Source organism: Anastrepha obliqua, chromosome 2 (assembly GCF_027943255.1).
Source record: "Anastrepha obliqua isolate idAnaObli1 chromosome 2, idAnaObli1_1.0, whole genome shotgun sequence".
In the NCBI taxonomy this organism is placed as follows: domain Eukaryota; kingdom Metazoa; phylum Arthropoda; class Insecta; order Diptera; family Tephritidae; genus Anastrepha; species Anastrepha obliqua.
The window spans coordinates 61,056,789-61,083,152 of record NC_072893.1 but is presented as its reverse complement, the minus strand read 5'-3'; the positions used below and the strand labels follow the sequence as shown (position 1 = coordinate 61,083,152).

The window sequence follows — 26,364 nt, the reverse complement described above, 5'->3', positions numbered from 1 at the left end:
AACATCACAGAGACTCAGTCGTACTACATATATAGATAAGTAGTAACTTTTTTCGCAATCCAATCGTTCGAAAGTTTCACAAATCTAAATCGGCGTACCGTTTGAAAGTTTTGAATTGATTGCAATAAATATGTTTTCCAAGATATATCTGAGGACTTATCATGCCATGGGAGAAGCCATCTACTCAGCAAATGTGAACCAGAATTTGATGGATAAAGTCATACTAGTTCGAGAGTGACGAGAATTGCATCAGTTGTAAAATTACAAATTAGAGCTCTATTGGCTTTAATTGTTGTCATGTTTTTAACCCTAGACTTAATTGGTGTTATCCACTAAACTTAAATCAGTGTTATTCTGCCACTAATTTTTTATATTTCCTTTTTTATTTCAAACAAATAAGTGTAAATTAAGAGAAGTATTGTTGCATTTCTTTTTAACTATTTATGAAAGTTCTGTTAGTCAGGTGGTGTGACGGCAATATGTCGAATTCGCAAAACTGCAGGCATGCGTGGTTCAGTGGCCGGATTTAGTCATCCAGGGTTAAATGGCAGTATATAATAAAATTGCATTCTTTTATTTTTATTTCTTTTTAATAAAAGCATATTAGACAAACAACAAATAAAGGTAGAAAATTTCTTCGAGAGAGCATCACTCAAAAGCTACTGCCCCGTTTTTAACACTTTCTGTACAGTTGAAACTGCCATGGGCAGTAGATTGTAACACTAATTTTAACATTAAAAAATTATTTTTTTTTTAAATAGAAAAGTATTACATTAGCCAAAGGCAAACATTTTTAAGAAAAATTTGGTTCAAAAATAATTTTTTTTGATAGCGTTGCCACCTGCATTTTTTTACAAAAGTAGCAATTTATCACACATTTCAGTTAATATTAGGATATAGGTATCGAATGAAAGGTTTTTTATCAAACTTCAATGAAAAACATATTATTAACTTATTATTAACTGGTGTTGCCATCTATTGTTTTAGAAAATAAGGAATTGATAACAAAAATATATTTATAAAACATATATATATATACCTATTTATATGTATATATCAATATAAAGGTAAAAAACCAAGCTTGAATACAATAATATTTTCATTCGGTGTTGCCACTTAATTACAAAGAAAATTAATTATTGCCATAACGTAGTTATAAGTTAGGCTATGGGTATTAAATGAAATTTGTTTTGTGTGTTTTAATTAAAATTAATTGCGCATGACTTTGCCACCATCTTTTAATTAAAAAAGTATTGAAATTGCCATGATTTTTAAAGCAGGAGCATAGAGCGTTCCTAGCAGATTCAGACACTACCTAAATTTATAACAAAAATGGTATACAGTAGGTTATGTTTTTATGGGGCTTTTTTTTATGCGGTTTTGAAATAGTTTTTTTTTTTAAATTACAAAATGCATGTTGACCTATCGGGAATTGTACATATAAACAAGATTCTAAACCAGCTAAGCAAAAACTCATCACAGATTACATCAGAAATGCTAACCCTACAAGTATGGAACCGCCTGCATAACTATCTAGATCAGACGTGTACATTTCCTCAAGTGACGAAAGTGATTTTACGCCAAATCCTAAACGAACGCGCAACATGTGGGTATTGGCTGATTCTATTTCTGACGTAAATTTATTTTTCGATTCTGACGTTTCTTAAATAAAGATATAATTTTCAAAAATACAATATTTTGTTTATGCGATTTTATTTAATTATTTCAGATTCATGCGGTCTATGGAACGTATCTATAGTTATAATATGGGACTAGTGCCCTTTTTTATGCGATTTTATTTAATTATTTCAGATTTATGCGGTTCTTAGCACTTTTGAAACGTATCTATAGTTTTACTATAGAACTAGTAGCTTTCTTTATGCTGTTTTTTATGCTGTTTCTTGCGGAGTGCTAAAAAGTTTTAAAAGAATCTACACTTATGCTTCCATAATTAAGTCACTTAATCTTTTTACCATATTCACCATATTTTTCATACCAAAATTTTTCATAAATTTTTATTAAAAGCTCGTTGTATAACCACAACCTTATAAATCGAAGTTCATGGAAGAAAATTTACAAAACTTTAACAAATTTCAAAAAAAAATATCGTCAAAATTTTAAATTTTTAAGTACAGAAAACTCTGGGTATATAGCCTATTCAATTTTAGTAACAAAATAAATAAAAAAATAAAATATAGTCGTTTAAAAATCGCATTGCTTTTTGGCAATTTTTTTTTTCTATGAAGTTAAGAATTTTCGTCCATATAAAGCAAATGTTGTATTATAATAGGAAACGAGACTGCATGTAATGTTTTCTGTATGTAAATAGAAATGATGTCAAAGCAATAGCACGCCTTAACGTGTATGTATCTAATTTTGAAGCTGCATCAGACGAAAACCACTACCGATTTTAGAAATTTATTAAAAAATGTTAAATACATTAAGTAATTTCATTTTCTACGCAAGGTAAACTGCAACACCGGCAAGTTTAAATATAACAAAAAAAAAATGTGTGATACTGATACTTTTCGTCACAAATTGGACTATAAATATGAACTGGTTCACTAACTAGTGTAATGTCGATGACTTTGCCCTCTCATTCGTTAAATATATGATGCTTATGCATAGACATCATTAGTAGGACTTCGGGATGTTAAAAATAACAGTTGTTAGCACTGAAAAAATATAGAAGACGAACTACTTCTGCAAACTGGTAATAAGATAGTTCAGTATCACATAGTATCATAGATTTGACTGCAAGAATGTTGCAACGAATCAACACACATACTTGATTTTTAGCTTATTTATAGCGGCCTTGCACATACACACACATTCATATGTATACAAACCTTATGATGACGCATGTAAGTTTTGGCTCCATCCAATAGCCGCTCGAATTCCAAACGGTTAGCATTACGATTGGTTATCACATTTCCTACTTGGCCCACAATGGTTGCAAAAATAAATACTCCAATAAGATAGCTTACAATTGTAAAAATGTACCTAAGAAGAATGAGAAGCAATAATACGATATTAGAAAATAATAAATAAATAAATGCATCAAAGTTTCCGAAAAAACCTGACATGAACATTAACGGATATCTAATATCAATAGGTGTTGAAGGCTGTCACAACTTTCGAAAACTTTGATGGCTTTCTTACAACTTTTTGATACGTGTGAACATGCAATTACATATTAATTACAAGTAGTTTTTGGTATTTCAAATAAAATCACGTGGACAGCCCCAACATCATTGATATGTATTGCATTTGAGGTCCAATCGCTCACTATGGAAAAAACTGAAGGAGAAGTAGTCGAATTTATGTCTAGGCATACCCTAAAGGGAAATCTACTAACACTAAACTGATGCGGATCTTGAGAATTTAGAAATTCGACTGCTATTTTCCGTATGTGCAATTGATGAAATTAATAACCCCCTGTCAGATATTCCTTAATGCATTCACTTCTCTTCGAACTGCAGTACTAATACTAAAGCCTAGTCTATTCCAGTAACAAATTCGATAGATTTGAAAAATTAAATTTATGAGAAACAACTATTAATTAGTTTACACTGTTGCCGCTATCGCAATTGGTCACAGTCAAAAACTCGAAAAACCTAATTCATCTCAGTCAATCGGCAATAGCATGTCGATCGACTTTTGGTAATGAAGCACCATCTCGGCCCCAACTGATTCGCTGGCTTACCAAATTCAATCGTAGTCGCACTTTGCTACAGGACGAATTTCGGACGAACATATTTTCAATATTTCATGAAAGGTTTGCCGTCAAAAAGAATGTTCATTTTGGATACCGAATTCCTGACGATTAGGTCAAATAATCAGTGCCGGATTTACACAAAATGCCGCCCTGTGTACCATGAAGAGTGCCGCCCTAATTTTTTAAATTTGTGTGTGCGTGTTTGTATTGTAGTACAGAAAATCGTTGACTACACAATAAACACAATCAGACTAAATGCACAGTAGAGCCAGACTATTCAGACGGCTTTCAGACATTGTTGAACGCAAATGATTTTTCACTCTATCCAGACATGAAAATGAACGTTCTGCACTGCAGTTTGTTGACGCTAATGTGTTAAATATTCGATATGCTATCTCCACATTTGGAAACTCAGTGTATAACTCGTTCGTCCGCAGAAGTTTCAGAAGGTCAGATGGCGAGTTACGTTCTATTTTTCGTTCAGAACAGTACGCGTGAAAGTGAATCATTTCGTCAGTGAATGAAATCTCAAGGTCTGAAGTATAAGCATTTCTCAAATATTCCGATCTTTCACGAAGCTCTTTGAAATTCAAACCTCCAAAATCAGTAATCACTGAAAATTCCTCGTATATCTTTTCATATGTTTGGCTTCTCTTTCTCAATTCTGAATCAACGTTGTCTAGTATGATATTGAAGGTATTTACTCGAAAATTATCGGTTCCTGTTAACTGAACTTCTCCATCTCTTGATTCGTCAGCTTGTAACTTTCTTCTTCTTTTTCTCGAAACAAGTCGCCTGGTATTCTTGCCTCTCTGATATGTTCAACGCTTCTTTTTCATAAACTTCAAATTGCATTCGTGTATCTGCTACTACTTTTATCAGCCCACGATAGTCATTAATTACATCAGTAATGTTGATTCCAACTTTCTGTAATCTTTTACTAACAGTGTGGAATCGTGATAGTAAAAAATGCGAAAGAATGTGCATGAATGTTATCTCAAGTCTATCTAGTTGAATCCTCAGTCCTCTAGCTTCTTGTCTCGTTACATCTTCCTCGAATAAGATCAGAGTTTCAATGATTTTGCCATAGTGTTCATAGAGTATTTTTACCGCATCATGACGAGCTGACCATCTTGTTACTGACAAAGATTTCAATACGATTTTTTTTACACATTGGGCTTGTAGAATTGCCCAACGATTAGTAGATGCTGTGAAAAAATTGTACAATGCTTGAACTGTAGTAAAGAAAGAAGCGGCTTCTGTACAACTTTCGACTGCGTGAACTCCAACTAAATTCAGCGAATGGGCTGCACAAGGAGCGTGTTCTGCTAGATCGTTGATTTCTTTAATTCTTGCTTGTAAGCCCGAATAAATGCCAGAAACGTGGTTTGCGTTATCGTACGACTGACTTCGACAGTCTGCTATATCAAGGTCCAAAAATTCTAAAGCAGATGTTACGGCTATTAACAAATCTTCAGTTTTGTGTCCAGTGTTGTCAATAAACATTAGAAACCTTTCTACAGGTGTTCCATCTTTTTATACATATCTGAGGACAAATGTCAGTTAATCAACGTGTGATATATCCGGTGTTGAGTCTACAATTACACCAAAATACTTGGCTGTTTTGACTTCTTCAACTATAATAGATAATACTTCATCTGCCAACAATTGTATAAACTCTTCATAGATGGTTTTTGACAGACAGCTTGTACTTTCCGATCCTTTGTTGCCATATCTTCTTATATGTTCTTCTAAAAATGGATCAAATAATGCCAGCAATTCGATGAGCATCAGAAAATTGTCATTATTTGGTGAGCCGAATTTTTCATTACTTCCCCAGAATGGAAACCCACGTGAGGCTAGAGCTTTCGTACCAGCAGCAACTCTTTTTAATACGTTCTTCCAATAAGTGATTTCGTTGTCAAATTGGATCATTAAATCATTATCTATTCTTTTTTTGATGCTCGATCTTTCTTTGAGGATCGTCATATTTTTTATGTGTATTTTCGAATTCCCATGCTCTTCTACACGAACTCCTCCATGCCTCCAATCGTTGAAACCTGCCTTTCCATTAAACGAACAGTCTGCATCAAACAGAAGACAGGGAACGCAATAAACACACTTCTTACTTGCTGAATAACTAAGCCAAGGGCGTTGGACTTTTTCACCATTGAGCAGTTTTCTCTCGAATAATGTTTCCGTCAACTTGCGAGCCTTTCCATCGCTATAAACTCTTTCTGTGATAGAAAAATCGAGGTTTTTGCTCTGACTGCATGCATTTTCCGCTACGTAATCTCTGATAAAGTCACTAATTATCCAGGTTCCTGGATCATCATTCATGATTTTCTCGTTCGACTTGATATTTGTTGTTTCGTCGCTTGTAGCTAAATTTTTAATTTCTTCTTTCTCTTCTGTAGAAGCTAGAAAACAAGAAGTCGTACTGAGAACATCGACATCATTATTCGTCGTCGGAAGTGAGCCCATACCATCAGGTTGAAATAGTTATATGTTACTTAAAAATTTAACAGTCACATCGTTGTCATCTGCAAACGAAGAATTAAAGCAATCATTCAACAGCTGTACTCGCTGTACGCGAGTTCTGAAACATATTTTACTCTGGACATGCAATTAATATTATATTTTTTTAATTTTCTTCTCCAAATTTTGCCGCCCTTGTAGAATCTGCCGCCCTGTGCGCAGGCACCGTTGGCACTTAGTGTAAATCCGCCACTGCAAATAATTGTTGGCAGTACTCAAAAATGTCTGTAAGATCATGGCAGATGACGTGTAATGAATTTATGCACATAGGTATAGCCAAAACTGAAAAGCAATCGGCTGTACAGGTCTTCCAAGACGAGTCAAGTGCAACCAAAGTATTTCACGCCCAAAACGCATTGAAGCGAAATAATTGAAGATGTCGCTATCTTGCAATTAGAGCAACGTAGAAAGATCAATTCTGAATGGTACACCACATTTTTTGCCAGAAGTGTCTGGAAGAAATAGGAGAAACCAATCGAAGAAGTCAACCATTCTTCATCACTGCAATACAAGCTCTCATAGATTGGCTGTAAAACGTGAATTTTTGAGCATTCAAACTAATTTATAGTCCAAATTTAGCATGATCTCTTCTCATTTCTGCAGCTCAAAAATAAAATGAGAGATGACTGTTTTTCGATGCCTGAAGAAACGATTGATTCATTCAAATCAGACGCTTGGAGTTACCTCAAATGTAGTGGAAAAAAATACTTCAAAAATTGATTCGAACTTATGCAAATGTAAATTGATCTTCACGATTAAATAGTAAAGTCCTCTCTCGACGCACAAAGCTAGTACTCTAAAGGCTATCATCATGTCCGTCCTAACGTATGACGCAGACAATGGCAATATCCGATGAAGCGTCCGTTGGAGGGTTTGAGGGAAAAATGCTGCGGCAAATTGTTGGACCTTTCCTCGTTGGTGACGGCGACAATCGTTGGTAAATGAGTTGTATGAACTTTATGGCGACGAAAGTATTCGATGCAGTACTAGCTGGTGGTAACAGATAAGGAGAATAGTAGTCTTTTGGAAAACAATAAAACCATTTTCGATTACAAATATTATATTTTTGGTATCAATGTATATATATATAATTGGCGCGGACACCCTTTCTGGGTGTTTGGCCGAGCTCCTCCTCCTATTTATCGTGTGCTTCTAGATGTTGTTCCACAAATGGAGGGACCTACAGATTCAAGCCGACTCCGAACGTCAAATATTTTTTTATGAGGAGCTTTTTTATGCAAAAATACACTCAGAGGTGGCGTCCGCTATTAGAAAAAAATGTTTCTTCATTTTGGTGTTTCACCGAGATTCGAACCCACGTTCTCTCCGAATTCCGAATGAGAGTCACGCACCAACCCATTCGCCTACGGCTTTAGCTATTACAGTATGTAATAAATAATACAGAAAAAATGCCAAGAAAGATCCACACACCACTACTTTTCATATTATTTTATATCATTACATATTTACTTTTTGACGGTACCATTTCGGTCAAAAGTGGTATCTTCAGCGATTTGAGCAATCCCATAAGCAGTCGGGATCCACAGAAGAAAAACAAATAAATGTGGTTAGGCTTTAATTAGCGTTTGAAGTGTTGGAATAGATTGAGATACAATACAACACGGCGTACGCAAATATTGGAATTGGTATCGGAAGAACAAAAACTATATCACGAATAATCACCAGGCAGACCTTTGAGCAGTATCGATAGGAAATACCCATACGAGTTTCAGAATATCGCCACAAAAGTATCGAATACTGATATAACTTATATCGAAAACAAAGTATCGATCTACCAAGATTATATTATCAGTAGGATCACCACATCGCTACGCAGGGTCGACAGCTTTAAGTGCAGTTGTGGTACATATTTTTGAGTCACCGTTAATGGTAAGCTATGCCGCCAATGCTAGGCGCTTACTCAGGTTTGCGGAGAATATTACTTCCACATTTTTGGCCTCTATAAAGATGAAGAAGATTGGCCTGTACTATTACCCCCTTTATTTGAAGAAAGAGAAAATTCTACCAATTTTCCAAATCTTGGCGATGACATATTGAGTGTTATGATGAAATGCTTGACAACAAACGGGTATAAACTTGGCAGCAATGTATAGAAATTTCAAGTTGGCATAGCTTTGAGCGCTTTTAAGAGTTGTCCGTACCTTTGCGACTACAAAGTATGTTTTTGCGCTTCAGAGACGGATTTTATTTGTTTTTATTTATGCACCTATTACGTTTCGCCATGCTTTATTTTCCACCAGATGCCCATTGAATTTCTTACTTGATTTGAAAGGTTATTTTAGGGAGAGCTAAATAAGCGAACGGTTGCACCCTATACAGATTATTGGTCAACAGGTACGTCCCTGATGTATAAGTATAGTGAACGATTGTGACCTCGCATATATGTATTTTTATACATATGTATGTAGACTACGAAAGTATAATTTGAATGAAAGGGAAATCATACCCATAATTAGAACCGAATTGTAGTAATCTAGATCTTATACCACGTCTTGGTATAGACCTTGGGCCGTCCACTGAAAAATTTGGTCTTACGATAAAGTAAAAGAAATACATTTTATAAACGTAAATTCAGTAAATTACATACGTGTAACTCGATATATACAGTTTATTATTTTATATAATATACAAAAAATTAATAATAGACTTCGGTTAAAAAAATAATTCGGCATTCTTGAAAAATTCTCATTTCTAACATTTTGATGATTACTTCATCTAAACGTATAACTTAAAAAAAATGTAAATGTATTCAGAAGCGTATAGTGGCATATTTATTTATCATTCTATATTAAATCCTTGGTATAAATTATTTGAATCAGCTGTTTTTTAGGAGCTCGAAAATTTAAAATGATAATACCAAACATTAATATTGTTGGAATGATTATTTTATTATAATCTGGTAGCTGATTTCATGGCATTAATATCTTGAATATGATATCCGGAATATGTCTGCCGGGGCTACGAGTTACACGGTCCATTGAATATTGAATAAATCGATTGCTAAGCGTGCTGTGAGGCAAATTGCGCCACCTTGATGGAACCAAATGACGTAGATGTTTAGCTGATTAATTTTTGGAAGCAAAAATTCAATCAGTATGGCTCGATAGCCATTCACTGCAAAGGCAGCTCCTTCCTCATTTCGAAAGAAATAAGGACCGATTATGCCGCCAGTGCTCTATGAACTTCTCGAACAGATTTTTTTTTTTCAAAGGAAATTTCCACAATTAGAAGCGTTTTTCTGGCGTTAAAAAATGTATAATGGCTTGCCCGATCTTACTGAACAGAAATGTAAACACGGTTTTCCACTCAAACCATAGGTATCGATATCGATACTTCTAATGCAGCTAAAAAAACAACCGACATATTGTAATATTTTACCTTTTTAGGCTACTTTTTGAAAATGAGCACATTCAATTAAAAATATCAGTATCTTTATTCACATATGTATGTAAATAAATATTTATTTTCAGATTCCACCAACAATTTTTTAATATGGTAAGCTTCTCATTTTTATAAAAAAAGCAAAAACCTCATTAAGTTTTTATTGAATTTAAAAAAATTGTATCCTAGGAGAACAAGTTCTGGGATGCCAAAATTATATTATATTTAAAATATCTCAAAATCCTGAGATTCCCAAATTACCATGGCAATACAAACACAAAAGGTATATTTTTGCTATGACACTTTCCACTTGCACTTAAGTGTGGATTGCCATGGTCGATAAATTATATTTTGAGAAATACCGTTAAGTGTAGTTCTGCCACACATACAAAAACTATTTGAGTCTTACAAAAAATATCAAACTCTACTTACTCTGCATTTGTTTCAGGTGTAGGTAGATCTCCGATTGTAGTTAAAGTGAGCGTTGACCAATAAAGGCTCCCAAGGTATTTCCTCGTCAATGTAGCATAATCGCCTGGTCTGTAGGGATATACCCAGTCACCCTTGATAAAAGAAATATATTTATTTTTAAATATTACTTGACAATTCTATGTCTCTTTAGCTTGTCGTCCAACCTGAAATCCTTCGGCTTCCGATAATAGGTAATAAAAACAACCGAACCAATGCGCCAAAATTAGAAGAATGTGTATTAAGTTTATTACGCGCCACAAATTTGGCCAAACAGTTCTACTTTCAACAATGTAATAGAATTTGACGCATCGATATACCTACAGAAAAAAAAAGAAAAAGAATTATATTAAGCAAAATTGAAAATTAAATACTGAAAGCAGTTACCTTAAAAAATCGTGAAAATCGTAAAAGAGGTTGTGAACCAATTTTCAGTTGTATCAAATCCAAAGGAACTAACGAGATCATATCGAAAACAAAATCTGTGGAATGAATATAGTGAAGTGCCAATTTTTTATCATCATAGACCATCAATCCTTGTTCCAGATATCCTGTACGTAGCTGAACGACGATATCGAATATGAAGACAACATCCGTGAGCGTATCACAAACGAACCAAAATATAGGAACAGCTTGCTGAAAATAGAAATATTGTGCTTATGATTAAAATCCAGTTAAAGCCCACAAGTACTTATATACGGTGATATGGAAACTTTATCAGTAGTAAGTACTCGTACATACATATGTATATGGAAACATAAAGAAAATGATATATGACACATGGCATTTGAAATTGTGTGGAACTACTATTCGCAAAACAAGTTCGAAAGATTTTTTCTCTAAGTTGTTGTATTACCTGTAGTTCGGGAAAGCTTTGCCGTACAATTAGAGCCCATAAATTATACAAAACGGATACCGTAAGTATCATTAGCCAATAGAAATAAAAGTTTTCATCAGGATTGACAACAGACCGTCGCTTGTGTAGAAATCGCCGCCGACGCTTTACACTTTTGTCAGTTCCACCAGATGCACTCTCTGATCCAGTGTCCTCAACCGTTTCCTTAAAGTAAGGAAAAAGTATACATATTTTTAAATATATATTTAAAATTTGACTTAAATAAAATGTATAAGCAATTAATGCAATTTTAAAAATTTGAAAGTTCTTACATACGAGCTTTTCGATAGAATCTTAGCAATTTGGTATTTAAATACAAAGACATCCTTAACTTTTTTTATTATCTGGTAATATCAAAAGGCATTTAAACTTCACATTTTTACACCAACGAGCAAAGTTTGGAGTCTATTGAGAATTGTTGCCGAAATTTCGAGCCATGGGTGGAACTTTAAGATTTACTCCAATATGAGGACTCCTCCAGCCCTTTAAAATTTTCCCTTTTTTTTGTTTTTGCTTTAAAAATTCATTTACAATCTAAATAATATATTTTCAATGTTTTAAGCTTAATGGAAAGTCTAAAAAGTCCCTATAAGATCAATGAAGTGATGCGGTCGAACAAAAAATGAGTAAGAACGAAAACTTTAATCGCATCATTTTTCTCCTAATGCGTTTTCTTCCGCAGTGTAATTGTTTTCACTTCAAATTTTCATTTTTTTGTTTTTGTTAAAAATATGTAAATGCAAAGCGGAATAACTTATTTTAATGAAAAAATTTTGTCTGGTTGGTTTCAGAGGATTAAAGGAGCCACTGTTTGAGAGCTGGAGGAACTGCCCCCTTAACAGTCGCCCCTCCAGACAGGGGTGCGCGTGCTATAATGGAAAAATTCAAGTCAACATATTCACTGTTGAATCTTCCAGTTTCTCTTCTTTTTTTCTCTCTCTTTCCCCTTGAAGCTGCCAATTTGCCGGTCGAAATACTGCAAATATCGCGCCGGTAACTTTTTATAACCATTGAAGTAAATTTATTTTCCTCGGGTTTTTAAAATGTCTCAAGAAAAGAGATTCCCTCAACATGGCCAAAGATTTACATACTGCGAATGAACGAAAAAGTAGATCAAATTAGGGAAAGAAAACGAGCTAGAAACTCAATCATCATAGGACCACTATAGCAAATTTCCTAAAATATCTTAATAGTAATCGTGCAACTACATAAACGGAGTGATTGGAAAGCCAACAATGGTGCTCGTTGTAAACCGAGAATCCGTCATCTTGCAGTGGCTAAAGAATGACTAGTGGACAAATAAGAGGTAAAATTAAAATTTTCATTGCAAGAAATAGACTAGTAAAAATATTTCACGAAAATCCTCGAGTTATACATATAGGGTGATTCAAGAGTGGTGTAGACCCTTGGCAGCAATTATTTGGGATATCTAAAATTTCTTGGTGAGACAATGGGCACTACAGGTTTTGGCCAACTTAGTCACAGAGCGATAGTCAGTTGATCAACACGTGAAAGTGATCCAAAAATTTAATGAAAATGATATTTTTGCAAGAAGCACAAATTCAATTTAGACAGACAATTGCTATGAAGGGAAGATCCGGTATGTCTAATAACAACAAAAATGAAACTTGAAATGTAAGTAAATTTATTAGACATGGAACTAATAGAATTTGTCGACCAACTTTATGGCGATAACTGCATTTATCAGCCGGCACCGATACTCTGTGCAAAGCGTATAACAGGGCTTTTTCAATCAAGAAATACGCCACTGTTGCAATGGCCACCAATAAGTCCAGATTAAAATCCCATTGAGGATGTCTGTAGAATCCTGCCTGAAAAAGTACCAACCACCATTAAATTCTTAATCAACTCGACTCAACGAAGCTATTTAAAAAAAAAAAGATAAAATTATAAATTTTCCATTTTGTCAATTTTAAAGTATTATAGAAAAATATCAGAAAACATTAACCCATTAGGGACGGAGTTTCAAAACACGTTATATTTAATAGTATTTTCATGGATATACTAAATGATGTCTAAATAAATATATTATGAAAAAAAAATATAAAATTTTTTTATAATTCTTGAGTTTTAGACTGTTGCCATATGGCAACGCAAGGCACATACGAGTACTTAAATCAAAATTTTTGATGAATTATTTTGAATGAAATAAAACTTAATTTGTGTTAAGAAAACAAGTATTTATTATAGTTTAACTATTCTTATCTTGTAGTAGAGTTATTCATAGTTCATAGAGTTATACATTATTTTTATTATAATTAGTATTTCGTATGAAATTTTTCAAAACACTTGAGACACAATCCTACATTACACTTTGAACATGTGACCCTGCCTATAGTTTGACAATTTTCACCAGCACACCTTCGTTTCTTGTCAACAGACCGGGGATAATGATGTAATCCGTCAAACCTAACTCCTTCCAGTATCCTTCCTCCAAACTGAGAGGTTGATGGTCTGCCGCCCGCTTTTGGAGGATTCGCGTACTTTTTCAAATATGTTTGAGCAATTTCACGACGGAAATCTAACTGAGAAATATTCCTACCGGATTTGCGCATCAAAATCCATGAATTGTTTACTGAAACATCAATAAGCCAAGTAAAGATAGGCCACCACCATTTCTTGCTTCGAATACCAATCCTGTAATTATTTATGTGAGCATCCATGAGATCTGTGCCTCCCATTGATTGATTGTAAGCACCAATAAGATGGGGTCGAGGAATTTTGATTTTCTGTTTACAAGCCTTCGAGTATCGAGATGCTGTACCAAGCGGGTGTACTTTATGATCGGTGGAGGCGACTGTCACAACAGAGTTATCCATCCAGCGGGCTACAACGACGTCGCCTTGACTAGCATATTCATACGAACCTCTTTCTCTCTTCTTCATGGTTTCAACTTTAGCAATCGGACATTCTTTAGGTAATCGGTTTTGGCGAAGAGTACCAGTACCACCATAACCCATCTTTTTCAAGTGCATCAATAGTGGAATACCTGTGAAAAGATTATCAAAATAAAACCGCAGCTTTTGTGTCCGCATAGCTAGAGGTAACTCGTTTATCATAGTTAGCATTGGAGCTGTCGCTTTACCGAATTTCTGCTCATGTTCCAAATTAGAGCCTGGAATCGAACCTTGATACACCTCAAAATTAGCTAAATATCCACTGACAGAATTTAGGCACCAAGCTTTATATCCGAAACGAATAGGCTTATTCCGAATACATTGCTTACATCCATGTCTTCCGTAATATTCAATCATGCTTTCGTCGTAGTTTAGATCTTGTTCGATTGGAATGTGCTCAAGAAACTTATTTTTTAAAACGTTCATCAACGGTCGTAATTTACTCATTCTATCGTTCTTGTTCAATTGAGTATTATCACTCGCATGAACAAATCGCATGATTTGTATAAACTTATCTCGCCGCATAGCATTAGATACCAAAGAATTTCGCATATCATCGCCAGTTTCCCAGTACGATTTTTTACTTGGTAACTTGTTATAACCCGAGACAATCAAAATGGCAAAAAAACATTTAAGTTCCGCTATGTTTATACGGGGATCTGGGCAGTTCAAAAATAATGCGTACTTAGTGGTCTGGTCAATTAGAAACTGACAAACGCCCTCATCAAAAAATAATTCAAACATATCCGTACAAGTCTTGCCTTCGTAGTCCTGAGAAATTGTCGTTTCGAATTCGGTGGAGGGTAAATCTGGCAAGTCAGCTTTCTTCCATTTATAGCTGACTTTACGCTTTTTAGCTGGACCATGAGCTGTAACCTCATCTTCGGTTTCCTCAAAAGACGTTCTCCGCGTGACGATTTCAGCAGTAGCCAAGAGTTGTCTTCCAGTCAAGTTGTCAATGAATCCACCAGAATCCTCATCCGCTGAATCCTCGTCGGTGTATTCTGCAACCTCCGGTGGCTCAATGTAAACATCCTGAGCATCATCCCATTGTTCCAATTCATCTTCTATCTCATGCAATTTCAAGCTAACACAAAAAAGTTATTATTTAGAATAGTTGTACATCATATGGACTAGCGTTGCCATTTGGCAACGCTGAGAAATAACCTCGACAACAGAAAATTAGAAATTAGTTCACAAGAAATTGTTGTTGCTTTAGAATATTTATACATTCATAATACTAAAATATTTACAACCAAAAAAATATATGTACATTTATGAAAAATATTTCAACTTACCTTTTCCGATGCGACATTTTTTCGCGATTCACAAAATGCACTAGAAAAACCATAGACTTACTCGCCGAATTTAAGGAAAAAATAGAAACAAAATCGCTTCGTCAATGGTGAAAGCTTTCCGTTACACGAATATAATAACTTAAACAATCTAAGGTGGCTGGTTTTTGCTGTTTTGGATAACTGTAAATTCAACCTACAGTGTTGCCATATGGCAACGCTAGTACATAATGGGTTAATACATATTTACGTTGTGTACACATACACTATATGTCATACGTAATTCTACGCTCTTGCTTTTTCAAGTAATATTTTTCAAAGAAGTTCTGACAATAAGATCAGTACAAATACTATGTAGTTCATCATCATCGTAATGGTACTTCTTTTCGGTAATATACATATACCTGTATGAGTTTTGTTGTTAGAACGATTTCGTGGCAAGTAAAATATTTAATAAGTTGTTAGCTTATCGGGTTTCTATAGAATTTTGTACGGAGCCTCACAATGGAAGCAATACGAAAAAAAGAAATTGACATTAGTTAGAGGAAAATCATAATAAAATCGCGAAAAGAAGGCCGAAACTATCTACAAATAGGAAGAACAACAGCCATTGCGTGGGCATCCGTTCGGCCAAAACTACAAAATACCGATATTATAACTTCAAGGCCGAAAGCAGGATGTCCCTGTAAATTAACAGAAAAAGAAAAGCTGAGGGCTTTTGAAGAAAGATACAGAGATAACTGCTTCAAAAGTGAAAGATGAAATAAGGAATGAGTTTCAAAAATATATTAATGCTTCAACTGCCAGAAGAGTCTTAAGAAAACTTGCCTACCATGGAAGAGTTTCTAGAAAGAAGCCATTTATTTCCCTAATAAATAGGAAAAAATGCATTGCTTTCGGAAATAAGCATATACACAAACCTCCAGAGTTTTAGGAAAAATGTTATTTTTTCGGCTGAAGGCAAGTTTTGCATTTTTGTTATCAAAGGAAGAAAAATTGTGTGGATGAACTCTGGTAGAGCGCTGAATAAAGAAAATTGATTACTAACAGTAAAACATGGTGGTGGTGGGGTGATGGTGTGTGGGTGTGGGAAAATTGCAGTTTATTGTTTCAACAAGGGATAATTGGTTTATTTAGATATTTTATAACAAAATTTAAAACAAGGCGCTGAGATGTTTGAGTTATCAATAAGACAACGGCCCCAAGCACACGGCTCAGAAGTTATGCCTTCTCAATAATGTTCCCAAACTATTGCTAACATCTCTACAATAGCCAATTTTAACCACTACGGAACACTTATGGGTGATTGTGGGAAGAAATCTAAAGAAATACTAAATTACAAGCAAAGAGGTCTTGAAAAATGTTATGTGGGAGGAGTAGGAGAAAATTAGTGTCAAATATACTCTATGCCCAATAGAGTTCAACAGAAATGTCAACACAATTTGCCTTTTCCAGCTGTCAAACCATAGTTGTCGATATCAATATTTCTCATGCAGCTAAATAACTGTAAAAATTAAACTTTTAAAAATTTTGCTTTTAGCGCAATAATATTTTGTGGTGCACATGCAATTATTTGTATGAGGTTTGTAGGTATATACATATTTATTTATGAATAAAAATTGAGCTCTGAAATCAATCGATAATAATTTACCTGCGCTTCTGGAATTTGCCGTGTTGAAAAACGTTTTAAAAAAGAGTCCTCACGTTTTAACGGCGGTTTTTTCTGTATTGCTGAAGATATTTGTACTGTTGTTCTGAGCTTCATCCATCGTTGATTTGATCGGTTCCTATTTTTTTCAAAAACTATACTGTAGTTTTATAAAGTTTATGGGTAAGTCGCATAAGTTAAAATACAGTTATAAATATAATTGTTTGGATATATTAAATTCAAGCACTAAACAAAATCGTTTCAAAAGTGCTCAGGAATGAAGCTAACTATCTTTTCCAGTTGTTATAAGCGTGTGCAAAATTTTCCACATATATACAGTGAGTCAAAAATGTTTTGAAACAGTGAGTTTTTTTTAATTTTTTCAATGTTTTTCGTCCCAATTTTTTTGTCTTTAATTTTGTAAAAAAATATAGTCCATACTACAACAAAAGCAACTTATATTTATTATATAAGTTTCAAACTTTACACAACATTAAAAAGGTCATCTTCTCCCATACTAAGCTTAAACGCTTGAAGCAAAAAAAATGCAGAGGCCGTCAACAGAAAAATTATACAATTTCGAACTTGTACTTTGCTGCACTTGAATTAAATTAGCTGAAAAAATTAGAGTAAAAAATCGGAATTCTATCGGAATTGTTGTGAATTGGAATATAAGATTAACAAAAAAATGAGTATAAGAAATATTGTGAGAATAGCAAAACAAAAAACATTGTGCCAAAACTTTTTTGACTGACTGTATAAAAGAACAATTCAAAATTAAGAGCAAACGATGTTGGCAAATACATACTTATGTACATTTTGTCGCTGTATTGCTATGGTACATAATTGCAAATATATTATAATGCCAGATCTTTTTCTCTTAATTGTGAACTGCCGTAAAGTAATATTCAAAGAATGTGGTTTTAAAGTGAGGTGAAAAATTATTATTTTAATTTTTTTTCCTTAATAATTCTAATTTATAATACGGAGGGATTGGCAATAGATACTATTTTACTATAAAAAATTCGAGGTAAGATTCGTACAAAGAATCGATGCTAGATTTAATGGGATATACGAGTATACGAAAATATAGGTGCATATTCAAAAGAGTCCAACATAAAAATTGTGCATTAATTAAAAACAATGTATATGAAATTTTAAGCTGAGATGTGTTGCAAAATATTCTTGATTTTCTAATAAGAGCAAACTTAGTAGCCCTTGTGCGGAAACCCGAAAATTGCAACGCATAATAGAAATCTAGGTACAGTTGTACCCGTGGTATGAATTTATATATGAACGTATGTTCATTCAGTTTTTTGATCCATTTATTAAGGCTTCTATTGGTTTCTGGAGTTATGAGACAATCATATAGAACTAAATGGCGGCTTGTTGCCCTACAAGTTTCTTTGAAAATGTTGTGTATCCGCATTCGCATATGTGTTCGAGCTTTCTTCTTCCATATAATGCCTTCATCAAAACATGGCACAACTTGACCAACAACTTGAATCTGGAGCAATTCAACAGTACTAGCTGCAGCAACATAGCTGTCGTAATGGTTTCATCTGCGCCTCGGTTTGTATATATATAAAATGTTTATTGGTACTTTTGTACCTAGGACTCCGCTCTACAATACAACATTACAAATCAAATTTGAAGTGTACTTTCTAAAAATGTCAAATACCCTGGACTAATCAAAGGGCATTACAAAGTGCTTGTTTTAGGGTAACGCGAAATTTAAGCTCTCTAGTAGAATCATAAAATTATTTTTAATATTTGAAGTTGCTTAAAGGTACAGCTGGGCCTGGAGTTCTCAAGGGTTAATAAAAAAACTCTAAATATTAAAAGTAAATTTCGAATTTGATGTAAACCGACTAATAAAAATCGTCTGCTCTTCGCATACGGCAGAAAACCGTAGTTTTTAGTGTCAATCAAATTGGGAGACGTTTTAAAACTGTTTAAGAAAAATACAGAAAAAAAAACAAACACACCAAAATTTAGTGGCAGAAAAATTTCTAAAGAAATACGACCATATTTTTCGTCTGTAGTGGAGGCCGCACCCGCGCAGCAGCAAAAGGAAGTAATCGCGAAAAAATGGCGTATAATGGATGTAGTATCTAGTAACAATAACTATCGGGTGTTTTTTACCTGCATGAGAACTGTCGATATCGATAACTATGGTTTGGCAGCTGAGAAAGCCAAACTGTATTGACATTTCTGTTCAGTAAGGTTTGGCAAGTTATCACGAATCGTCTAACGCCAGAACAACTATTCCAATTGTAGAAATTTACTTTTAACAAAAATAAATCTGTTCGCGAGGTTCAAAGAGCGAAGTGTTCAATGTCGATTCGTCCTCGTTTTCAACTTGTTGGCCTTTGTCCTTCGACTACGTGAAAAATGTTACATAAGGATCTTGGTTTACGCGCCTAAAAATACAGCACGTGCAAGATTTGACCCAAGCGATCATCGTTTGCGTCGCAATTTTGCTAATCGGGTTCATTTACATTTATTATTCAGATTTATTAGGAAAAGTAATCGAAAATTGGACTAATCGAATGGACCATCTAACTAGTAGCCGCGGTGGACATATGCCGGTTATCATATTCATAAAATAAATGCCAAGAAATTAACTAGCAGATTATGATAAAGAAAAATGCATTCCCCCAATACTTCTGTTGTGTATTATCATTTCAAGTTCTCAAGCTCTTAAAACACACCCCATACAACTACAGAATGTAGAACACTCCGACCGTTTCACAAATTGGCAACGTTCACTCATAATTCCCAAAAGGTAGAAGTTGGTTGCCAAAACGACAGCTGATGTGAAGAAAATGGCTTTCTCGACCAAAAAATAAACCAGATAAAATACAATATTAGTCTTGAGAGAAAATCGGTGTTTAACAGCTGGTGGAAATGTTTAACATTATTAAGTGCCACAGGAATTGGAAAAGAATAGTGACACGAAGTGCTAGTGAAATGAAGCGAAACCTCAGCCGTCGTATCGACGTTAGTTACAGTTAGTTAGTCATATGACAATATTAAAAATGAGAAGTAATAGGAATTGAAAATTATATAATAGACACTTGCAAAGCCCCGTAAAATAAATGCTACCAAATTCGAAACCGGCCAGCATGCCTAAAACAGTTCTGAATCGGCTTCCTTACATTGGAGTAGCACAAAGAAGCTTCTGGTTGTTTTGAAAATTAATTTTGCATTTAAATTAATTCATAATTTTTCATTGAAAATTAATTTTTTCAAGCACAAAAGAGCAAGAAAATTCAAATTCCTTACCCGATATTGATGCCAATTTGTACATTACCGTAAATGGCAATTATAGTTACATAGCTTACTTACATGATGAATTTACTCATAATATTTATTTTCCAGTCCGAGCTGAATTTTTCACACTTCGTGATAAAAAGCTTAAAGACAGTTTTTATAGACGAAATATCAACCCTTGACTATCAACATCGTTTTTTTTAAATTTACTATGATACTATTTAGATAAAATAGAAAATCGTGCATTTATGAGGTGCCGCAAACCATGCTGGGTGCTAACTAGTGAATAAATAAAATCATTAAGTATTACTAAAGGATTAAGTAGGGATTAAGTAGGGATAGCGCATGCAATTATTGCTATTGTGCAATAAACGATGAAAAACTCACCAATCAGAATCTGGGTCTGAATGCCTATCTCCATTATCTGATTTCCTGGAATAAGAATTTTATTTTGTGAATACACAAACATACATATTTGAATATAACAGGATTCACACTGAGCTTGTCATTGTCGTAATTCGTGACTTTGACTGTTTTGTGGTGCGATTTACTCTTGGGTTATTCGAAAAAATAAAATACGCGCCAAAAGTTAACGAACACCGTATAACCGAATAACAAGAATGGGAAGAGCGTATCTGTATCGGATGGCCAAACATTGTATTTCATCATGCTTGGATTTATTCTACATACATATATTTTTGGGTTTGATATTTGTGGATACTCTTTCTCTTCTTTTTGTTCTTTTACTTTCTGTATTAGCATCACTCATTTGTCAAAATCGTCAAAAATAAGGTAGCCCTAGCGCCGCCTTCTGTATTCTCAACAGTATGCCAAATAACTAGTTACGAGATGCATATGGTATTAGAGGACAATTTGAAAATAAAACTAAATAGTTTTTATTTTGAGCCAAATTTAATGAAACTTGACGAAGTTTTACACCACATCAACTTGTTATATATCTAATAAAATCATTCAAAAAATTACCATTCGCTGCAATAACCTCCTCGATCTGGATCCAGAAACTATTACATGCCCGACCATAACGATATTAATTGCAGCCTTCAGGGAATAAATATTGTTCTAAGGATGCTTATTGGTTACACGCCCTACTAACCCACAAACATAACCATCCAGGGAACTAAGGTCTAAAGAATTAGACGGCCATAAGTTCGACGCTATGTGGTCATGGAAATTTTCAGCCGTCCAATTTTGTGTCGCCATCGCTTTGTGTGAAAGAGCAGAGTCTTTTTGAAAGTTGAAGTGGCGTATTCGTAGGTTCTCTACTGTCTCCAGAATCTCGATATATGCAGCAGAATTCACTCGAAATGCTTTAGTAAAGAGGTGTGATGACATGGCACGTCCTGTGTTGCTCAAAATCTCTTAAACCATAACAGTGGCTGGAACCTTCGTATGCATGACATCAAGAACCTTGGAACATACCCATCTGTTATTCTGGTCATTTCTGCGGTTAGTCTTTTGGTCTTAGTCAAAGTTTTTTTGTCAGAAAAATACCAGTAACATCTTAGACGCTTCAGGGTGTTTAATTCTGTTTAGAATGCGTTTTGATCAGTTAACTCGCTGTTCTCGTGTTTCCTCCCACACTCTGTCTTCTGCGCATAATGTGGGATTTATACCAGAGATCTTATCAATTCGACGGATAAGACCCGCAGAAACATTAAGCTCCCTCGCAGGAGCCTCATTGATTTTGAAGGGTCCTCGTAAATGATCGCTTGCACATGTGGAATAAATTCTGCAGATCGAACGAATTAATGCCCGTACGGTCACACTTCAAAATATTAGATTGCGAAAACGTTGTAATTTGCACCTACGAGCGACATATCGCGACGAGAACTCCATGTCTCTTCACTTCTTGAGTTAAGTTGTAGTCCTATATGTCTTATCCGGTTTCGGGAAATTATAGCCACGTATGTGCATGTTTTCAACTCGCGTATACACCCTGTATAATAACAATAAAGCTACAGCGACACGCTAATGCATTTCCTGTCCAGCGGCTTATATGTGTGCGTGTCGGGTGACACACGTACTTGTTTCGTGTCACACATACTTGTTGTCGACTTTTGCATGATGAAAATCAAGAATTTTAGATTTTTTCTTGAGCAAGCGTCATGCACCCGACACGCACACATATAAGCTGCTGGACAGCAAATGCATGAACGTGTCGCCGTAGCTTAAGCTGTTTCACCTCAAATGTGTTTTGATCTATGCACAAGTTGCGATTGGCATGTTCACCACCTGTTTTAAAATGTCACTTTTGTCTTGGAACTGAACTGCATTGATTTTGTATATTGCTGATTGATGAATTGGAAGTGATTGATAAGAATGTAAATTTAGGATCTCTATGGAGATTAAAATAAAGGTGTATAGTCATACCTCCTGTCTGACTTTAATTTTCTTATTAATCATATAATGCTTTTAGTTACTCAATTATATTAATTAATTAATTTGACACTATAATTGATCGAATAATCGACTACACACAGCCCTACTTTAAAAAAAAAGAGTCAGTTTCATCAGCGTGGATTCGACTATCCTTAACACTTCTTTTTAAATCTAATGAATTTGATAAGTAGTCATTGAAATCATAAATTATTTGAAAAAATTGATTGATAAATTGGTTGTTTGGCCGAGCTCTCTTCCGTTTTATGGTGTGTCCCTGCGAATGGTAAGTGACTTTTTATATGGAGCTTTCTCATGGTAGAAATTCAACATTTTCCGAAACATTTTCAATAGGGTTAGTATGAGGCGACTGTGAAGGCCAGTCAAATGTTTCAATCCCAGTTTGCTATTTCCACTTTACACGGCCTCGATGTTTGGGATCGTTGTCTTCTTGTAAAATCCAAGGTTGGCTAGTTCATCCAAACAGCTTCGCAGCTGATGCAATTGCAAATGAAAGTACTTATGTAGAATAGAAAAACCCCAACTGGGTTTTGGTCTACCGGGTCACAATTTTTTTTACAGTGTATTAAAGTTTCGCAATATTAATCAAATGTCATATTAAATAATATGGTAAATTCAGTACAAATATTGATTTTTCTTAAATTTCGTCTTAGAAGACTTTTAGTAAAATTCAATGATACACCATTCAATTCATTGAATCCCACCATTATGTGACTATATAACGCATTTTTTTCAATCGGGGCTCGAGTATATCGAGCTTTTTCGAGTAAATCGAACAATACATTTGATTACATATTTTGACTTTTTTATTAGCCCTTTTTTAATTTTACAAATTATTTATACAAGTACATAGAGCTGACAAAAAAAGGAACAGTTTTCGTTTAGCACCTCAAATTGTTGAAAAGCTTGAAAATTTGGACCAAACATTTGAATAATTAAGCAAAGTACGAGTTTCGAGCGAGTATCGAGATAGATGGTCTACTCGATATCTGAGCATCTGGAGCTCTAGTTGGTAGCCAGTAAACCAAACCTGTTTGATTCGATCCCCATATTTAACTTGAGCTTTCTAGCTTTATATAAGGTACGCAATATTTATTTATCTATACAATTTCCGAAAGATTTATTACCAATCTATTTCTCGAAAGCTATAAGATGTCATGAATATTCATAGGTTTGTTAAATGTTTTGAGACCGTCGACTTTGAAATTTAAAAACGCTCTTCTAATAATTATATTGTGATAAAAAGCTTTGCGATGGAGGTTATGTATGGAACACAATATCCCATAACTAGGCGTCTTAGGCGTTGATCTTTTTGATGAAATTTTTGACGAAGTTTTCACATAGTGCAATTCAAATTTTTTCATGGAATGTTGTCTTTCAGTTTTCATTTCATTTCATTTCTTTCAGTTTGTGAATATTGATGGCCAATAACACTTTCAAACTCTTATCATTTCAGCAAAGGATTTCATAATTTCAATATGTTGTAACCTAGACAGACGGTGACGCTAATCGGTATTAACGACTTAATTCGAAATTATCTTAGGAATTAAGTGCAACTAATGTGGATTGACAACTTCATTAATTCTCATAATTTAAGCGGATTAGCGGAATTTTCGATGCCAATTATTGCCGAAAACTGGCCGTTATATCTATTGTGAATGAAAAATAATGAAACTTTTAAAGAGAAGAACAAGAAAGACTGAAAGCAATTATTTCGGTAATGGATCAGATAGTATGGATGCAATGCTAGTTTATACTAACACGATCGAAATTGCATTAAATGTTTAAATAATTATTTTTTTAGTAACACGACATTTATTACCCGTATTTGTTGCCTACGGTCCACCTTTTACTGACAAAACTATCCAATACACAAATCAGCTGTTCACTAATACGCATAACAACCGTCTGCCACAGTACAATTTTAATCAGAATTAACTGTGCCGGTAAGCCCGATGAACGCTGCCGTCTCTCTAGGATATTATACAATTCCAGGACTATTCCCCAATGTTAACTGTGAGGCAACAGCGTCATACGACTAACAAAAAAACCGCGAAATTCTAAGAAACATTAACACATAGAGTGCCATGCGGATTTGAAAAAATCTTCACCGAAGCCGAAGTTTTGATTAGAAAGCGTGGTGAAAGTAATTTCTTAATTATCCCTTATTGCTTCGTAAAAATCATCATAGCACTATGAAAATTGAGGGGAAATAAAAAATTGCGAGAGGTGTCCCACGCATGTTAAGGTCTAATGTACTATAAACAACCTCGACTGTAAGCTTTCGTGCATCCTGGCGTCCCGGAAAGTATTAGGTGTCGTACAAAAACATGCGCCATTTCACTCAATGTGTTAAAGGAACACTCATTTGCATATGTATAAAGGCAACAACGAAGTGCAAAACTTCGAAATTAATTAAAAAGCTTCCACTAAACAGCAAACATTTCTGTTTTACTTACTTTTGTCCAGGACTTTTTATATCGGAATAAGTTACAGTACTATTATCATCGTCACTTCCGCGTGGCTGAGATTTACTGATAGCGCCCGTCCGCTCCTGGCCCGAGCTGCTAGTACCAGAGGGACTCACAATATCCGTGTCACTATTGCACTCGGCCCCTCGGTGATCTTTGGCGAATGACATTGCGCCTTCGTTGGGGTCCATCTATAGCAAAATAATATAAAAAATACGATTTACTTATAAAAAAAATTTTGAATATTTGTAATTTTACCATTTGCAAGACAGCAGAAGAAGAAACTGCCGCACCTGTACTGCCGTAATTGAGTTGGGAATGGTATCCGCTCGAAAGAATTTTTTTGTGTGCTGATGCGTGTGCGCGATACGCACTCACACTCAGTTTCATTGTGACATGAATGCAAGTTCAACATAACAGTACCAAATTTATTTACTAATCCGCAATTTAAATGAATAAGAATATTCGGCAAGTAAAATACTCGTATGTTTTACGGCCAGATGGTTGTAAGGAGTAGCTAAAAAATTGGCAGTTGCATATTTCTTCTGCAGCAGGTAATAGTACGCGTCTTTTGTACATAAGGCCTCTTACAATGATGGACAAACCACTCCTGTAAACAAGAGAAATAAGCAATAATGTAGCATAACAATTCAAAATTAAATATAGTTTCCATATTTCTAAGAGCGATATTTCTAATATAAACAAAAAATTAACTGAAATACTATAAAAATACGGAAATTTATTTATAAGAAGTACTACAAAATGAAACCGCAATACTTTAAGGAGTTAGTGGTAGTCAGAATTTTCAAAAAATTAGTTTTTTTTTGCATTTTCTTAAAGTATAATACCTTAAAAATATTGTGTGAAAATTTGAAGTGAATCTGAAAAATACTTTTCGAGGTATTCAACAATTAACAAAGGAAGCTCAGGCACTCCGGAGCGTTCGAGAGCAAGTAGCTAGCTTTAAATGCAATTTTCTCAAAACTATGTTTTTGAACTGGTGATTACTGTAATTTAAAAACCGCTTGGTAAATTTCAATAAAATTTATACTACTTTTGAAAAACATAAAAAACTTCTCGAAAATCTGAAAAATATTTCCTGAGGCAGCCACATTGTTAATATGAAAAAAAAGCACAAGATTATCTATTAATAAAACTAATTTCCATTGCCCGATTGATTTTAGCTGAATCTCCAAGGACTTGTGATGATCACCGCAAGGAACTTCTGGAGAAACGGGCTCTACACAAACAGCGATAACTTTTACAATTATTATCATTTTTCCGGGCCTCTGACTACCCCTAACACCTTAAACAATT

At 34.5% G+C, this 26,364-nt stretch overlaps 1 protein-coding gene across 1 annotated transcript in view; it reads right to left on the bottom strand.

The window, feature by feature from the left end:
• Positions 1-26,364, bottom strand: part of LOC129238774 (uncharacterized) — a 50,806-nt gene that overhangs the window by 11,305 nt on the left and 13,137 nt on the right. Inside the window, exons 2-11 of the mRNA XM_054873952.1 lie at positions 25,306-25,657; positions 25,036-25,238; positions 20,546-20,590; positions 16,886-17,021; positions 10,983-11,186; positions 10,514-10,762; positions 10,294-10,446; positions 10,091-10,221; positions 8,724-8,807; positions 2,850-3,003 (exon numbers count right to left, since the gene is read on the bottom strand). Coding sequence (XP_054729927.1) covers positions 2,850-3,003; positions 8,724-8,807; positions 10,091-10,221; positions 10,294-10,446; positions 10,514-10,762; positions 10,983-11,186; positions 16,886-17,021; positions 20,546-20,590; positions 25,036-25,238; positions 25,306-25,437 — 1,491 coding nt within the window. The 5' untranslated portion in view covers positions 25,438-25,657. The remainder of the gene's footprint in view (positions 1-2,849; positions 3,004-8,723; positions 8,808-10,090; positions 10,222-10,293; positions 10,447-10,513; positions 10,763-10,982; positions 11,187-16,885; positions 17,022-20,545; positions 20,591-25,035; positions 25,239-25,305; positions 25,658-26,364) is intronic.